This window comes from Indicator indicator, chromosome 2 (genome assembly GCF_027791375.1).
Source record: "Indicator indicator isolate 239-I01 chromosome 2, UM_Iind_1.1, whole genome shotgun sequence".
Lineage (NCBI taxonomy): Eukaryota > Metazoa > Chordata > Aves > Piciformes > Indicatoridae > Indicator > Indicator indicator.
In genome coordinates, this window is record NC_072011.1 from 31,002,624 (window position 1) to 31,021,437 (window position 18,814).

At 40.3% G+C, this 18,814-nt stretch overlaps 1 protein-coding gene across 1 annotated transcript in view; it reads left to right on the forward strand.

The window, feature by feature from the left end:
• DISC1 (DISC1 scaffold protein) overlaps positions 1-18,513 on the forward strand; it is a 206,596-nt gene extending 188,083 nt beyond the window's left edge. The window contains exons 12-13 of the mRNA XM_054395013.1: positions 10,488-10,598; positions 18,358-18,513. Coding sequence (XP_054250988.1) covers positions 10,488-10,598; positions 18,358-18,513 — 267 coding nt within the window. The remainder of the gene's footprint in view (positions 1-10,487; positions 10,599-18,357) is intronic.
• The last annotated feature ends 301 nt before the right edge of the window (positions 18,514-18,814 follow it).

The window sequence follows — 18,814 nt, forward strand, 5'->3', positions numbered from 1 at the left end:
GAATTTTTTTTTTTGGCGTTGAAGATAGTGGCATAATTGGCGTGTGTTTCGAGGAGTTTATAGTTAAATCCCGTGCTAGTGCTTTTAACACATGCCAACAACAGGATGAATAACACAGAAAAAAACCAGGACCGATAATATTTAGCCAGCCTTGCTGTAGCACTGCAGTGATGCTCAGGAATGGAACGAAGTTATGATGCTTTACTTGTTTCTTTGTGTAGCACTAGAATTTACTTTTGAATTTAATTTTGAAGCATAAAAGCATACTGCAGCAGCATACAGGGTAGTAAGAATTTAATCTGAATAAAAATACTGAATATTTGCCATTTTACACTGTTTTAATAAATAAAAATATGTTAGATCCTAGTCTATATGTTTAAGAAAGCCTAGGGTAATTGAGTAACATGAGGTGCATTCTCTATGAGAAAAACCTGCTTACATGCAAAAAGCTGTCTATATACAAACTGAGAGTTTAGGTAATAAACATGTAAGAGGAGTTACAATGTTTCTAAGAGCTCACTCTGTTTTATGTTTATATTCGTATGCCTTGGGCTGCAATTTACATATTAAGGAAATTTAGTATCTGAGGATTGTGTCCAGCCAGCATATTGATTACATGGATTAGTACCCCCAGGTCACCTTCCATAACAGCATACATGCCACTTGTCAAGTACAAATGAGGAGTGTTCAGCCAAGCAAACATTAAACAAATAAATAAAAATTACATTTTGGGATAACTATTCAAATGAGGTATTTCTTTGGATTCCCACCAATGAATCCAAAGGCTGCAGAGCAGCTGGGAAAGATAATCTAACTGCAAGACCCAACTCAGATTGTTGACATTGTGTACAAGGAGACTGTGACATGAGCACACAGAGGACAAACTGCTTGGCTGCCTGAGTTCAGCATAAATAAAGCCAAGAAGCCCTGTGAATAAAGGTGAACTTTGCAAAAAAAAAAAAAAAAAAAAAAAAAAGGCAAATAGCCTTTCTTATCAGTGAATTTTGCTGGGAAGTAAAGCAAAATTATTCAGATGTTAGTGTCCATAGGTGATGTGAAGTAAGGGTAGGTAATCCCTAGCAGTAAAAAGCCCTTCTGCCAGCAGGGCAAAATACCAGGGGCACATTGGTAGTGATAGTTGCCAAGACAGAATAATATTTGCTGGAAGCTAAAAATTGTGTATGTTCTGAACCAAAGCCAGTGACAGTGTAAAAAGCTCTATGAAACTATCAGCACCCTGTACTGTGTCAAGGTTTTGTCTCAGTGTTCTTTTGATGCTCTGGTCCCCTAATCCACTCTTGTCAGTTTCACCACTGTCTGCAGTAGAGCACCCTGTTTGCATCTTAGTGTCTGGGGAGCAGAGACAGGAGTGAATACTTCTAGAAACCACCTATAAATGATACCCATCTATGCTGACTCATACCACATCAGGATGTGGACACCAGAAAACAGTTTGATGCTTTTATTTCTTTTCCAAGTCCTGGCCCACTGTGTGAGTTTTTATTGGTAAGTTAGTAAAGAGCCTCATCCTCCCACAGCAGGAACTGGAATTGTCCCAGTTTGTTTAAATGAGTCAGTGCAGGAGTGTGCACTCATTTTAGGAAGTCCACACTCAGGAATGAGATGAGAATGGGAAAACTGCTGTTACTCAGACCACAGCAAGGTGCTCAAAGGCAGTGGAAAACTATTCCCATGCAGATGCTTTCTCAAAAACTTGTCTTCATAGCTGTAGTGGAAGATACACGAGGGAAAGAAGTGCCAGTGTTGGGCTGTAATTTTGATGAGTCATTTAACACTTCCATGTATTGTCATATCCCTACAGAGGAGGGAAGGGGGAAGCAAAGGGAATGTGGGAAAAGCATGTGATGATGGGGAGGAGGTAGGTCACAGCTGGAAAACAACTGTCTGGAAAGCTTTATGCCTGAACTGTTGCATATGAGAATCTGAGGTGTGTGCTGTAATGCTCTCCTAACTCTACAGAAAGAGTCTGATGGAACAGGTCTGAAAGAATATGGCTAGAGTGCAAAACTAATTGGAAAGCAACCTTGAACCCTCTTTTGAGAAAAGGCAGATAACCACCTCCATGAAAGAAAAGCTCATCTAAATAAAGTTAGGAAGCAATGGATGAGTTTCTGTTGGACGACTTCATGTTTATAGTACAGCACCATTTTCTTTTGATACAGAAAAATGCAAACAGTAACAGACCAAATAGTTATGTCAGTAACTCTTCAGTAGTTATGTCAGTAACTCTTCAGTAGTTAAAAAAAAATTTTGGAAAGGACAAGACAAGAATATTCCTAAGAATGAGCCTAAATAGGGTACTACACAGTGTGAGAGCGAACCAGCATGACCACTGAACACACTAAACTGCAGTAAACAAAAGACATGCAGAACAACAAAAGAACTTCAGGGATTAGGTGTATAAAAAGGATAGGTGAAAGAAAGGCTGTGTATCTTCTAATAAGAAAGAGATGACTGAGAAAATAACAAAAGGATTGCAGAGGATGTTTGGGGTTTGTTTGGTTGGGTTTTGTTTGTTTGCTTTTGGTATTTCTAAAAATTATAAACTATGTCCATAGATATAGTGCTCTTAATATTCACTGCAAGATAGTGAGAGACAAATACAGTAAAAGATCCCAAGGCAAGTAAGGTGTACTCTTGTCAAGTACTCATGAAATTTCTTCTGAGTGCATAGGAGCTAAGAAAATTAATCTCCAAATCATTAACAAACCTCTTTGAAAATTCTTAGAGGAAGCTTGAAGTCCCAGCGGATCAGTAAATGGAAGATATGTTGGTTTTTTTTTTTTTAAAGGAGGTAGGATAGGAGTTTGTGACAGTCAACATAATTTAAATTAGGATTAGAGTTCCAAATGTTCTTGATGGATTGAAAGAATAGCTTGAAATCAAGATGGGATATCAAAGAATCACAGAATTATTGAGGCTGTGATCATCAAGTCCAGCCTACGACCTAACACCACCACATCGACGAGACCACGTCACTAAGTGCCACATCCAATCTTAAACACCTCCAGGGGCAGTGACTCTTCCACCTCCCTGGGCCGTCCATTCCATTATCCTTTCCGTGAGGAAGTGCTTCCTAACATCCAAACTAAACCTTCCCTGGCACAGCTTCAGGTCATGCCCTCTCAACTTGCCACAAGTTGCCTGGAGAGGAGCCCAACCCCCACCTTACTACAACTTCCCTTCAGGTGGTTGTAGACTATGATAAGGACCCCCCTGAGTCTCCTCCAGGGTTAATAACCCCAGCTCCTTCAGCTTCTCCTCATAAGACTTTCCCTCCAGCCCCGTCACCAGTCTCGTCAGTCAGCTCTGGACTCACTGCAGCACCTCAATATCCTTCCTGAAGTGAGGGGCCCAGAATTTCACACAGTACTTGCGGTGAGGCCTCACCTGTACACCTCACTGTACAGGGACAGTCCTGCTGGCCACACTATTCCTGACGTAAGCCAAGATGCCCTTGGCCCTCCGTGCCGCCTGGGCACACTGCTGGCTCATGTTCAGCTGGTTGTCAACCAGCACTCCCAGGTCCCTCTCTGCCAGGCTGCTCTCCAGCCACTCACCCCCCAGTCTGTAGCACTGCATGGGGTTATTGTGGTCAAAGTGCAGGACCCTGCACTTGGCCTGGTTAAACCTCATACCATCGCCCCCAGCCTGTCCAGGTCTCTCTGAAGTGTCTTCCTAGCTTCCAGCAGATCTGTGCACTCCTGCCCCCAGCTGTGTTAAAAGACAGGTACAAATTATATTTAAGGAAGAAAAGATTTGCATTTATGTATACAGATGGCAAATAGCAGCTGACAGTGCTACAGATGGAAAATCTGGGGTTGTAGTCAGCTACAGTTGCAGCTTCGTTAATGGCAATGTCAATTGTAAGACAAAAATAATTATTGTGCTTAGCTGAGAATGTCAAAACCTTCAGAGGCACTGGTCTGGGCATCTCAATCTGTAAAGACAGGAACATGCTGAAGAAAAGAAGGAAAGGAATAGAAAAGAAAAGGTTTAGTCTGGTTGAAAGTCAAAGTCTTTGATGACATAAAAAGTGACAATAGGGAGGACAACTATTCATTATCACTGTGTGCTATATAAGGGTAAAATCAAATGTCACCATCTTGGTTTGTAGCATGGTAAGTTTGCAGCAGGAAAACTTGCTCACTGCAAGGGCAATGTAGCCCTGGGGGAGGCTGTGTCCTGCAACCAGAATCACCAAATCCCTCTCAGCTGCTAAGATCCCTGTAGACCAGCTGAGGACAGTCACAGTGAGCTTGATCGCACTGCAAGTCACAGAGAGATCTTTGGTTGTCCCTGATTGCCTCCTAGTCAGCCATGGCATGATGCTAGGATTTTGTTGTTCATGGTTTGGGTTGGAAAGAACGTTAAAGTTCATCTAGTTCCAGGCCCCCACTGTGGTCATGGATACCTTCTGCTATACCAAGTTGCTCAAGGTCTGGCCTAGAAGACTTCCAGGGAGGGGGCATCCACAACCTTCCTGGGCAACCTGTTCCAGTGTCTCACCACCCTCACTGTAAAGAATTTCTTCCAAATATCCAGTATAAATCCACCCATTCAGTGGCCACTTTGCCTTCCTCATCTACAACTCTTGTGCAGGATGCTGCACACAGGGCAGGAGATCTGGGACACAGAGATGGGGCAAACACTTCCTCCACCTGCTCTTCAGATACTACGTGGCCATATAGTTCCTGGAGTCTGTGTGTGCTTATCCTGCATGTGACTGAAGCATCTGGTCAAGCAGTGCAGACATGTGAGTGCATTTATTTCTAGAAATTATTTAAGATATGATTCTGTGCTCTGGCCTGATGTTCTGGAGTTTCAGTGCTCACAATTTCCCTTAACTTCTGCAAGGGGTGATGGTAAGCATGCAGCACTTCTGACAACAATAAGTCACTGTTCTAAACATTGTGTCATAATGTGAAGCATCTGTCTGTAAGGTCAACTTTTTGTAGTTATTTCTGTTACTTTGAATGATTTCAACTATTATAGGAGAGACAGCATATAGTGCAAATGGAAGAAATCTGGCTTTGATGTTGTTCAGAAGATCTTCTAAAGCTTTTGTCTTATTTCAGTTATGATATTGCTGATTGGAAATAAGGCAACACCTTTTTACAAAATTTCTTCTGTAGGAAGAATGAATTTTAAGGATATATGCAGGATTCCTGATTTTCAGCACAATCACCTAAGACTTGAATAGTGACTCTACTAGACTTAGATTAACCTAGCTACTACAATACTAATTCTTCTATATAAAATTGCCAAACTAGATCCAAGACAGCACAGAAGGTGTTTTCACTGAAAAAGCTGATCAAACATTTTCCTTGGGTAATGCTTTTGAGAAGCCAATGCTCATAGGTGACTAAAATAACCTGTAAAGGGATGAAATGAAATGCAGAAGAATAAAGTGGAAGTAATTCCCTCTGCTCTTAATTCAATATGCTGTGCTCCAGATGTGCATCAACTGGAACACTGTCTGCTCTTCGTGTTTCTTGCATCAGACTCGCATCTCAGGGAAACAGAATTTCTGCTTTGTGTGAAAAAGGCAGAAAAAATTAACCTTCAAAACTACCAAATCACACCCACATTTGGTCTATTTTCACATGCTTAAGGGTTTAAGGAAAAAAAAAAATCCCAATCAGATTAATCTTCTGTTCACAGAAAAATCTATAAAGCAGTATTGCGTCTCAGCTCTTTCCTGGCTCCTGCAGTCTCTCATAGCTGCTTCCTAAAAATGCTCTTAGCACAAAAAATAACCAAATAAATCTTAAAAATTCTTAAGAAATAACTTACTTGTTATTATAAGCTTGATAAATAAGCTTGAAGAGTTGTATTTTATTAACATGTTGAGCCAGAATCCACTCTCTTCTCAGGGTTGTTACTCGGTGTAAAGTGGAGCTTTCCAGCTGGGAGCAGTTCTGAATAGTTTTTGTGTCACTGACAGTGATTTCCTTGCCTGCACAGACCAATGTCACATACAAATCTTACCCTTGGCATTACCAGGCATGAAGGACACAGAAAGATATCTTTCCTACTACTCTGGGTTATTGAACTTTTTTTTTCAAATGAGAGCCTGGGGCAGAAGCCATGGAATTGGTTGAATAGTTGGGTTTGTTCTTGTATATTTTCTTTTTCATTTCATGTATATCTCTTCCTGATGTTAAACTGAAGTTAGTAGTCTGGGCTCCAATAAGTCCCAAATAAGAAAGGCTGTATATATATATATATATATATATATGTGTGTGTGTGTGTGTGTGTGTGTGCGTGTGTGTGTATGTATGTTCTGGAAAATCATAATTTATATGATGACCCTTCTGCATTTTTCGTATCATGCCTGCAAGTAAGTTCGTGAGGGACAATACTTGTCTAAATTATGGAGAATTTTTTCATTTCAACCAAAAAGGCAGCTATCATGTAGGTACAAAATCAGTTTATCTATGCATCCTTGCCTGGAACTGCAGAGGGGTGGAATGTCCCAACCAAAGCTTAGAACCGCAGAGTGCAGCTTAGTACTGATGCAAAGCACCGTGAGATGCCCTTGCTACAGAATAAGTGTTCACCTAGGGTCTGGGGCCTAGTTTGCTGGGTTCCTTCCTTCCATCTGTTCTGAGACTTCTCTTTACTCAGCTGTAAAAATTTTACTTTAAAAGGGAAAAGAAAATGTCAAACATGAAATTCTGTGATTCTATAATAATATTTTAATTGGGGGTAAAGTAACAATGTGGTGAGACACTAGAACAGATTGCCTAAAGAGATTATGAATCCCTTCTCCTTGGAAGTACCAAAGGCCAAACTGGATGGGGTGTTGAGCAACCTGGTTGGGTTGGAGTTGGAATGAGATGATCTTCCAACCCAAACCATCCTACAGTTCTCTGAAATCAGGTTGTGTAGCAGCTCACGAGTAAGTGCAGTCATCCAGCTGCACTGTGACTGTGAATTTTAGGCTGTAGCTACGCTTTGTCTTGGATTTTCACGATCTGTGCACATTAGAGGAAGGCCACACTTGCAACTTGAAGCTTGTTTGCCAACCAGGTATCTAAATGCTGTCTCTAGCATCTTTCAGCTCAAAGTTTGTTGAGAAGGTAGGTCTAAAAGGCCTGTTTTGCTACATACATTCACTGACACAGTAAATAGGGAAAAAATTTCCACTGTGGATCTTCACAAATCCAGCCAGTGTGATTATCATTTACATTAGCTGCCCAGTGAACTTGTATTTGCATCAACAAGTCAGGAAATGTAGGGGCAGTTTTAAAGTGGAGGAAATGAATCTTCTCTTACAGCAACTGATTCTAGTGCTAATTGGGTGACCAATTATCTGGATAAAAGTTCCTGCCATGAACAGGAAAAAAGAATGAGATAGTCTACTATTATGTGTATCTTTATAATGCTTTTTCTGTTTAAGTATACTTAATGGCACAGGTATTCAGGAATGTACTATAGCTTTTACTTGCTGTCTGTAGTAACTGATAATTTAAAATGACTAGGAGTGTCTTCCTTCTTGACACCATGGATGTCACCCAAAATCTTGATAAAATCAGGGGCCAGATCAGACTAAAGTATTCAGTATCTTGATATAAGAGCAAGAATCTGCTTTTTTGTGGATCACTGTAAGACCTGTACATGACTAATTCATTTAGTTGACTTACAGTCTGTAAAAAGAGTCAGATTTGAAAATTTCTTTTATGGCTTTTTTTTCTGTCAGAGCAGTACTAAATAGTTTGTGTATTAATTAAAAGCCATTCTTCCTAAATTAACTATTTGATGATTGCATAGCACTGAGTGGATTTTGTCTTGCTTTTGTTTTGAGAAAGAAGGCTATGGGAAGACCTGATTTTCTTATGTAATTAACTGTTAGAGAAAAATCAGTATTCAGAGATGGAGCTTTCTCTAGACGGTTTTAAATTTGTAATGGTTTTTAGAGTACTTTAGTTTTGCAATTTACTGACTCTTCTAGCCTAAGTTCTTTTAGGCAGCTGTCACCTGTTCGTACATATGTGTCACAGAATGATTCCCTAAAAGCTTTACCTGAAGTATCCCATTCCCTAACAGCATAGGAAGTCCTACTTGTGTACTGAATAATTATCTAGCAGTAGGATGAAAGATTTATTCCTCATCTTCTGTTCCTGGTCTTGAGAAAAGGACGTGTGTTGCCACAGGGAGGACATGTTCCTTCTCCTCCCCTATTCTCATTTTATAAACAGTAGGTCATTTTTACATCTGTAAGTCACAGTATCACAGAACTGTCATGGCTGGAAGGGACCTCAAGGGTCACCTAGTTCCAACCCTCCAGCCTTGCGCAGAGACACCACACACTAGATCAGGTTGCACAGAGCCACATCCAATCTGGCCTTAAAAAATTCCAAGAATGGGGCTTCCACCATCTCTTTAGGCAACCTGTTCCAGTATCTCACCACCCTTATGGTGAAGAACTTCCTAACATCTAATCTAAATCTCCCCTCCTCTAGATTGGATCGATTCCCCCTAGTCTTATCCCTACCTGACATCCTAAAAAGTCCCTCCCCAGCTTTCTTGTAGGCCCCCTTCAGATACTGGAAGGCCACAATAAGATCTCCTTAGAGCCTTCTCTTCTCCAAACTGAACAAAACCCCAACTCTCTCAGTGTATCCTCATAGGAGAGATGCTCCAGCCCTCTGATCATCCTGGTGGCCCTTCTCTGGACACATTCCAGCATGTCCATATCCCTCTTGTAATAGGGGCTCCAGAACTGGACACAGTACTCCAGGTGGGGTCTCATGAGAGTGGTGTAGAGGGGGAGAATTGCCTCTCTTGACCTGCTGGCCACACTTCTCTTGATGCAACCCAGGATACGGTTTGCTTTCTGCAGAGTGCTGCTGTAGATTCTCGTGGTTGGTAATGACTATGAAGACAGCTGCTCAGGTCTTCTGACGCGAGCCAGGGACTCAGCCAGCTGTTTCTCATATTGTGCTTCTGTGTCCAAGCTGTGGATGTTTGCAGCATAACCTCTCTTAACTGGCTCAGTTGTCCAGGTTTCAAGCTGCAGCTGGTTGCATACCCATGGGATCCACTGGATTTCCATGTCTGGGAGAAGACCTAGGAAAGCAGAAGTTGAAGCTCTGTGCGTTAAGAGAGGTCGTGCCAGCAAGCAGAGCTCTTCAGACATTTGTGTATGCACTATGTGATGTAAAGTATAAGGACAGCACAGAACTGAGGTCTGTTAAAAGTGCTACCAAAAATCAGATTGTTTTACTTACAATGGACACTGTTCCAAAAAGTATGAGCAGGATTTCTTTGGAAGGCTTTTGATTGCAAAGTCTTTATTCGTCATAAACAATCACTGATGGCTGCCATTATAGCAAGAGATCATTGCTAAGGACTCTGAGTACTTTTATAAAGGAGAAAAGCTTTCTGGTTTGTATATGGCCACACGTACAGCTGGCTTTATGGACCAGTGCATAGGCTAGGTCTAGAGAAAATCCAGTTTTCTGGATTCCTGCTAATGAATGATTCCATTTTTTCAGCATGGCTCCAGCAGAACTTCATCTTGGCACTGTAATCTTTTCCTTACAAATGAACTCTTATCATTCACTGGAGGCAGCACTATGATGCCTTGGGATGGAGAAGAGAGGCTTGCCTCAGTGCTGCAGAAATTGCTTGATTTTAAATATTTCCCCCTTCTCCCTCTCATAATTGCCATTTATCTGAGTCATTTCTCAAAGTACTCAATAGAAAATACAGAAGATCCAAATTACCCTTGTGCAGTACATCTGAAAGCAGACAAACTTACAGGAAGGATTTTGCAACTGGTTTGAAATACTTAATTTAAAATAGAAAAAAATCTTTGTATATGTTCTAAGTAGAGAAGCGCTAGTTTTGAAAAATTAAGTTTTGTTTCATAACACAGTAAAAAAGTGTTGTTTCATCTTCCAATCTCTAAGACTCTGATGTATTCTCTCTGGTGAGTTAAGTCCCTAAGTTTTGTAGCCAGATTTTTTCCTCAAAAAAAAAAAAAAAGTGCATTTTGTGTTTATAAAAGATAGCAAAAGTGTTGCTGCTTGAAATATTTAAATGACCTATAAGTGTAAATCATATTTACATAAACAACTTGAAATTTAGAAGCCTGAATGGTGTAGTCAGCATAAGATTTCCCCATCCTGCTGTGTTGAGACACCACGGAAGAGGGAGAACAGTTCTGTCTTCAGAGTCTTTTAATCCTCTGTTGAGGGTGAGATCATAAATTTTTTTCTGCTGGGAAATAAACTGAGGCCACAAGCTCGTCCATTTCATATAAATCACTAATTTATTATATATTAACATTTTTTTTTGTCTCTCCAATGGTAATTTCCCTTCAGGCAATATTGTAGCACTGCAAAATACAACATCCCCTTACTAGTATTTCATTTTCTGCTTAATTGATGCAAATTTGATGCAGAAAATGCAGTTAGCAGCAAACGTGTTTTCTTTTCTTTTTCAACCTCCTGTAGGAGTTCTTCATATTTTCTGCAGAGTTGGGAGGAAAATGTGAAGCAATAAGTGAGAAATTGGTGCATCTGGAAGGTCAGCTGCAAACTTCCTCCTGCAGAGTTGATGAAGGAGTTATTCATATCCTTTTTGAGATACGTATCAGGCTGCGTAAGTATGTAACATGGAACACTGGTTCTTGACACGGACTAAATAGAATCATAGATTTCCTTTGGTTGGAAAAGGCCTTTAAGATCATTAAGTCCAAACATTATCTAATTCTACAAGTCTGGTGCTAACCCATGTCTTTTAACACCATATCTCTGCAGGGATGGTGATTCAACCAGTTCCCTGGGGAGCCTCTTCCAGTGTTTGAGAACCCTTTTTGGGTGCCTCCTCTGGTGCAGCTTGAAGCTGTTTCTTCTCATCTTATCACTTGTTACTAGGGAAAAGAGACCATGCCCCACCTCTCTCCGACTTCCTTTCAGGTAGTTGTAGAGACCAGTAAGGTCTCCCCTCAGCCTCCTTTTCTCCAGACTAAACAACCCCAGTTCCCTCTGCTGCTCCTCATAAGCTCTGCTCTCTAGACCCTTCACCAGGTTTGTTGCCCTTCTCTGGATACACCCCAGCACTTCATCATCTTTCTTGCAGTGAGAGCCCCAAAACTGAACACAGTACTCAAGGTATGGCCTCACCAGTGCTGAGTACGGGGGCACAATCACTTTCCTGGCCCTCCTACTTGTCAGGCTACTCCCAATACAGGCCAGCATGCTGTTGGCCTTCTTTGCCACCTGAGCACACTGCTGACTCATACATTAAGCAACAGAGAATCTGTTGTCTTGCTGAATCGGACATTTTTGTTGTATCAAGTTTTCCTACAATGTGTTTTCACTGCAGTCTAATCCACCATTAATTGATTTAAATAGAAGTTAGTAAATTGAGATTAGGCACTGAAAAGCCTTTGTTCTACTGTTAAAATCCTGTTGTTTGTAATGCTTGTTTAAATAAATATCTAGTGCAGCAAATGCTCTCTGGATGCAAGCATCCATATACCTGCATTTCCAACATGATCTAGCTAAATTCAATGCTACATCATTTGTATATATGGCAATGTGTGTATTGCCACTTTTAGTTTGGTGGATTTTTTTTTTCCTTTTAAAAAATGGGCAGCAGGTGCATCGTGTGGCATCTTATGCAATTTAATCTGTCTCTAACATTCCAGTGCAAGTAGCCAGATGAGATGTTGTCTTATCTCTTTTTGTGCTTCATCTGTCATTCATTAGCTGATTGAAAATTGCTTAACCTTTATAAGACAATCATTGGGCCTACATCTGTGGACAGTTTTCAGAATTTAAGAACACAGAGTATTGTTTAACACACCCTTTTCCCTACAGAAAAACTTATCAAAAAAGAGATTCTGTTCTTCTAAGTAAGGGAAAAGAGAGAAAGAACCAGTGAGGCTAAGGAAGATAGAGTACTTAGCTGCTTAGGTTTTAGTGGAGAAGAGTTGGCAGGCAATAGGATAATGAAGAAAGATTAATAAATTCAGCTTGGAAAGATTAGAAGAAGAGCCTGTACAGACAGCTGAATGTGAGATCAGATGATGATGGTGCTAGGAAGCATTTGGTTCCCCCTAAGCTGAGGTGGGTATGTGGAATTACCACTGTGTTATAAGTAATTTGGCATCTATTGCTAGCTCATTGCAAAATTCCCATTCTAGAAACTTGATTTCTGTAGAGATATCAAAATGATAAACTTTAAAGGAAGATGAGAGGGAAGTTTCTGGTGAGGGGTTGCATCAGAGGGGAGAAATCCAGTCACTAATTGTTACTACATCAATTTCTTCTACACATTTCAATGCACAGAAAGATTATTTTCTGATATTTGCTGCAGGCCAATTTGCACTATTCTTTTAGTTGTATTTACAGTCTCTACAGGTTCTTTGCAGTGGGCTTAAGTTCGTATTCAAACCAAACAATCAGGTCTAACCATAGTTAACAGTTTACTAGGTAAGGTGAAATAAACCGAAAAACTTTTTGGTTATTGTTTTTTCCCTGAAGAGAATACCCTACAAGTAGGTCAAATAGTAGTATTTGCATTTTCTATGCAGTGTGTATATTTCTTTGTAGCTGTTGAAACTGCTGGAGTTAGTTATAAAAACAAAACCTAGTCACTGAAAGTTTGAGTAGAGTTGTAGATTCGTCTTGTTCTAAGCCACAGATGTCTGACACAGACATCCTCTGTTGGTGAAATTCAGCTCACTAGAGAAATGCACATAGTGCAGTATCCTGGTCCTAGCAAGACCACTATTAACAAATAAGAATCTGTGTTTCGGACATAGGGACATACAAAGAGGCAGTCCAGCAATTCAGCTACCCCTCATTAACATTCAGTTGCTATTTCAGAGGTAGTCCAGATCAATGTGTGTAAAATGTTTCCATCTGGTACATGTAATCGTGGTGCTGTGCTTGTAAGAGGAATGAAGAAAATAGCTACTGCAGTGCTGCAGACTGATAGGTTGGATTTTTAAATGAGAGCTGCTTAGTGCCTATAAACTAAACTTTACTCATTGGTAACTCACCCATATTGCAGGTACTAGCACCAAGATTGATGTCAATAAGTATCCTCAGAAGAAAAATTCATGATTAATGGTTTTAAATAAAACAATTTCTTATCCCAAATATTGGATAATTATGCATTTGGCATTGGAAATCCATAGAACTCTGAGAGCAGGAGCTTAAAAGACCTGAAATTGTAATGAAAGCAGGATAAATTTCTTCAGAGTCCTGTTTACTGGTTATTTTTGCCCTTCAACTCATCAGCCCATGCATACCTCTTACACATGAATGTTACGAACTGTCCTAGATTAAAAATCTAAATGTAAAGCTGCATAGATCTAGATTGGTCCTGTCTGATTATTAAAAGGCTTTTAAAGACTCCACTGATAAAATAAATTCCTGATGCTTTCAACCCGTTTGCTAATATTTAGTCCGTGATATCTTTGATTATTAATTAAGTTTGTATTAGAAGAAAAACCCCAGATGTCATTGTTTTTGATTCTGCTTTTCAATGACAGAACACACTTAAATCAACCATGCTGCTTGTCATAATTACCGGCACAACCTGAACAAAGGAGAAATCAGTGGTATTTCTTAGTCCCAACTATAGGCACAGTCCTGCTTGAGATTCTCATTTATTACTGAAGCTTTTCACAACAAATATTGAGCTGTACTTCTGCATTAAAAGCATCAAGCACTAGAGTGGGAGGAAGAACTCCTCGGTAGCGCTGTAACATTTGCTAAATTGTACGTAGTATAACCAAATCAGCTTTGCAAAATGTTCAGTTATGGTTAATCGTTGGCATGTGTGTGGAAACAGACTTAATGATGTAGTGGAAAAACCAAAGGAGGAGAGGTGACTCATTCTGGTGACTACAGCACTAATGAGAAGTGTTACTTCCCTGACAGTAAAGGCCTGGAATTCCAAGTAAAATTAGATGGAGCCTGTATTGCAATTTCATGGTCGTTTTTGTTCTTAATTAGCAGTTGCATTTTGATAGACAATTTGAATGCATGTAATGGTTCCTCTTAGTGAAAATGCTTTTCTTGGAAGAAAACCTGTCTGGACTATTATTATAGAAGCAATTTCTACTCCTTGCCCTAAAATGGGTGTTTTAAGCAGTTGTTTTGAAAATAGAATTTTGTACCTAAACATTCATTAGTCACTTCAGGTCACTTTACTGACCCTTCACCTTTATCACCCAGCAGGCTTTCACATAAGTCTTGGCTTTATGCCAGTGTAGGTTTTTGACAGAATCACAAGTGTAGAATTTAGCCCTGATTGTGCCTTACTGAGGAATTTCACCCTAGGTGAACCTGCAAGACATTTGTGGATCCCACAAGAGTGAGAGGCAGCAATGGTGGCCTCTCTGATTTTATTTTTGATGACAGGAGAGTGAGTTCTTCCCAGTATGTGTCATATTGTGGTTCCACTTATATTGTTCATGCTGTGTTGGAGGTAGATCAGTATATTTCCACCCATGTGCTGCAGCTTCTTTGCCTTCCATTTTCTGCTGATTTGGAGACAGCTGATATGCAGACCACTGAAGTGATCCATTTCTCAAAACACTGAGGAGTATTTTGGTTTTGATGTGGGAGGGGTATTCTGTTAGTTTGTAGAAACAGACTCATGTATGTGAAGGAGTGAGACAGTAATGGAGGGGGAAAATGCAAAATTTCTGATCTGATTTCAATACCGTAAGCACCTCCTGTATTTTGTAAGGAGAAATGATGGACTTCCATTTTGCTCTCTTGCTGAGAGACATCACACAGGCCTCATATAGGAGCAGCAGAGGCCTCATATAGGAGCAGCAGGGACTTGCTCAGCGTCTTCCCTTCACTCCCAAGAGTGCACTTTGAAAAGGTCAAAGCTCAGGTCATTCCAAATAAATGTTGAATTATCTTTCCTCTTCTCTCATCCTTTGGCACACAGCTTGCATAATCACAAAATCATTTAGTTGGAAGTGACTTCTTGAGATCATCTGGTTTGACCTGACCCATGCTCGAGTAGGGTCATAGAGCAGGTTGCCCAAGATCATACCCAGTCAGGTTTTTAGTATCTCCAAGGATGGAGACTACACAACCTCTCTGTGCAGCATGTTCCAGAGTTTGACACTCATTAAAACAAATAACAGTAAACCCAAGTAATTTTCTTGTATTCAGATTCAATTTTCTGGTTTAGAATTTTTGCCTGTTGCTTCTTGTTCTGTTACTGTACACTGGCAAGAAGAGTCTGGCTCCCTCTTCTTCATTCCCACCCTTCAGCAACTGGGCCTTCTCTTCTCCAGGTTAAACAGTCCCTGCTCTCTCAGTATCTCCATATATGACAGATGCTGCAGTCCACTGACCCAGCCCTGTGCTGGACTCACCATAGTAAGTCCACATCTTTCACATACCGTGAAGCCCAGAAGTGGACCCTGCACTCCAGATGGGCCCTTACCAGTGCTGAGTAGAGCAGAAGGATCAGCTCCCTCCACCTGCTGGCAATGCTTTTCTTACTCTGTTGGCCACCTTTGCCACAAGACACACTGCTGGCTAAAGTTCAGTTCACTGTTCACCATGACATCAAAATCCTTTTCTGAAGAGCTACTTTTCAAGTGGTTGGCTCCTCTGTGTGTACATACTGGTTCCTGTGATTAGGAGACACATGCAGTTATGTAGTGGAACATCTACCTGAACTTCTTGGAGGAAGAAGACACTGTAATAACTATTATAAACAATTAGAATAGATAACCAGGTTAAAAACAAACAAACAAACAACTCTTTCAGATTATTTCTGTTTTTCAAGACTTAATTTTTAATTCAGATGTCCAAAATTTCTGCTATTCTCCAAAATCCCATAAGCCCTTACACCTCAGTTCTGTGGTGGTCTTTGTCCTTTCAAGGCCTTTTGTCTTACAGCATACTCTTCTCTATAGGAATGCAACTGGTTTGCAATATACACCTCTTGTATGACACCTCTGTGTGACAGAACAGGACATTGATGAACCCATTTTTCTTGCAGTAAATAAGTTTGCAGTAATCTCTCTTTGTAAATCACAGACTCTGTCATGATGCTCAAGGTTTTTCTTTGATTTTGCTTATTCTCTTTACCTGAAAAGAGTTTTGTAATTGCTTGGGATATTACAAATAGCAGCATGTAGTCAGAGACTGTGCCTCAGAAGTAATTGAATTTCAGAGGCTTCATGGTGTTCATAAACTGAAGAATTTCTGTTTTACCAATTAGGTTTTCATCAGAGCCTCATGATTAAATTGCAGAAGGGTGGACAGTCCAGACCATTTATAAGACGATAATAATGTTTCTTACTTTAGAGAAGATGCAAAGCATAATTAATTTGTCCTTGTACAGTACTTTGAGACTGTAGGAAAGGCAAAGTTTTGTGTGTACTGCCATTACTTGTAATCAGAGACAGAATACCTTTGAGATTAATAGAGCTGTCTAGAAATTAGAATTATGCATGGATATGTCTGGTAAACATTTTAACACCATAGTAAATACATAGATAGATATAGATATAGATATAGATATAGATATAGATATAGATATAGATATAGATATAGATATAGACAAAGGTGAAAATTTGAGGAACTGATACAATCAAAAGAAGGCAAAAAAACTTTTCAAAGGCATAACTGTGCTTGAAGGAGCGGTGGTTTGTGTAGCTTTACCATGGTCCTCCCTCATTTCAATTTTTCAAAAGTAGCAGCTCCCTTCTTGCAGTCACATAACCTGAGGCTGTCTTTTTTTCTTGACATTGCATTGACATTGGGGTTGACTGAAACAATATTTCATAATAGATGAGCTCTGTAAAGGCTAAAGCCTGTCCTTGTGCATTATCCTTCCTGTGTGTCATATTTTTAAATGGAGTTGTTCCAGTGTCAGCCTGTTTCATTTCCCCTGAAGTGAGTTTCTGCCTCTCTCAGAGATCATTTGATGTCTTAATGCTAGATATTAACTTATTTCTTTCTCCTTTGACCCACTTGGGTTAGCCTATTAGGGTCCTTGCCCTTCAGCTATACCTGCACAGGAAGCCTCAGTGTGGACGGGCTCTAGTGCTTGTTCACATTGGTCATTGGTTTAGAGCTTCAGCAGGGTCTAATTCTTCTTGTGCTTGCTTTGCTCTCCACGTAGTGTAAGCTATGGAAGAGATGATAAGGTTGGCTGTCTCACTGAACTACACTCAGTCCTTGGCATTTGATTCAACAATGGATGGTCTCACTGGCATAAGATGATCATCAGAAAAGCTGATGTATCAATAGTACAAGCTGTGCTTATTCCCAGGAGAGAATAGTCAGAACAAAAAGGTGTAGTGCCTAGGAGACCCAGCTGCCTAAAAACTTGTGCATATCTCAGCAGTTGCTGCTGTCTCTGTGCATGTCATACCTTCATCTGCCACTCTGGTCGCTACTGGTCACAACCTTCCTATCCTTGTCATCCCCACCTGACACCTTCCCTCTGTTGTTGTGGAGCTAGGGAAAAAGGGAAGTGGAAGATATGTTAAGAGGCTGAACCACTACCCATCATTTTCCTTCTGAGTGCATTACAGAAAACCTAAACTAGACAATGGCAAATAAAATGTGGAAAACTCAAACCAAATGAAGAATTTTTACTGCATTTTCAGATGCTTTTCAGGTGGCCTTTTTCCTTTTGATATAGAACAGCACAACCTTGCTACTGCTGATCTCTCTGCTTTTCAGCTTGTTCAAAGCATTCACTGTAGGGCCTCATATAGCTTTATATCTGTGATTTCTGTGCTGCAATTATATTGATAATTCAGCTAAGATTAAAGCCTTCTGGAAGTAAGGGAGTGGAAACACTTTATCTGCTATAAACTACATAGATTCCCAGCCTGCCTTGCATAGCACACATTGCTGAGCTCACTAATGCCACACAAGCTGTGGACATCCAGTTCATGTCTCAGACTGCTCCTGCTGCCCCTGTTGCCTTTACCTGGTGTGTGCTCCATCAAGGGCTGCGTCTCTGAGTTGAAAAACCACCCTTCACCCAAAGCTATTGCTGCTGCTGATACACTTTCTTCATCTCCTTCCTTCCCATGAGAAGAGTATCCCAGCAGTATCCATTCCCTCTCTCTTTGAAAGTGCTAAACTTGAGAGCTTCAGTTTGCCTCGATCTTTTTTTTTTTCTTTTTTTTTTTTTCTTTTAAGGGAAGTGTGAGAAGTATATTCATCTTTAATCCCAACAATTTGGAAGAACTTGAAGCTACAATTAGATACCCATGGCCATCTGTCGTGAACAGCAGAACAAGAATTTGTTTAATAACTTGGAAAGAAGAAAGGGACTGCCAATCACCTATAGATTTATTCCTTAATAAAGCTTGCACAGTCTCTGCAGAGGGAGATCCAGGTGGTGAAGGAGACGCTCCAGACCGTGCTCGTCCAACTTCAGCCAGCCAGAGAGGCAGGAGAAGAAAAGGCAGGAGACTTTCTCTGTGACAGCTGGTGTCCAGGAAAACAAGATTTGAAGGAATAATGAGTAGAAAGAGCTGGTAGAATGATATTAATTCACCAAGGGCTGCTTTTAGTAACTGAATACTGTTTTACCAAGCCTCAGGGATCTCTTCTCTCCCTCCATAACTAATAACTTAATCAATTATGGAGAAACAGAGCCTGGAAGTCTATCATCAGAAGTATTCTACACAGCCTCACATGTTTTGGCACAGATTGGGAAACAGCTTTCAGAGCAGAGCAGCCCCTGTAAATGTGTAGATTACAAATTGATACATTTCAACTGAGTCTGCAAAGTTGCCTTTGATGTCAGTTACTTGTTCTCC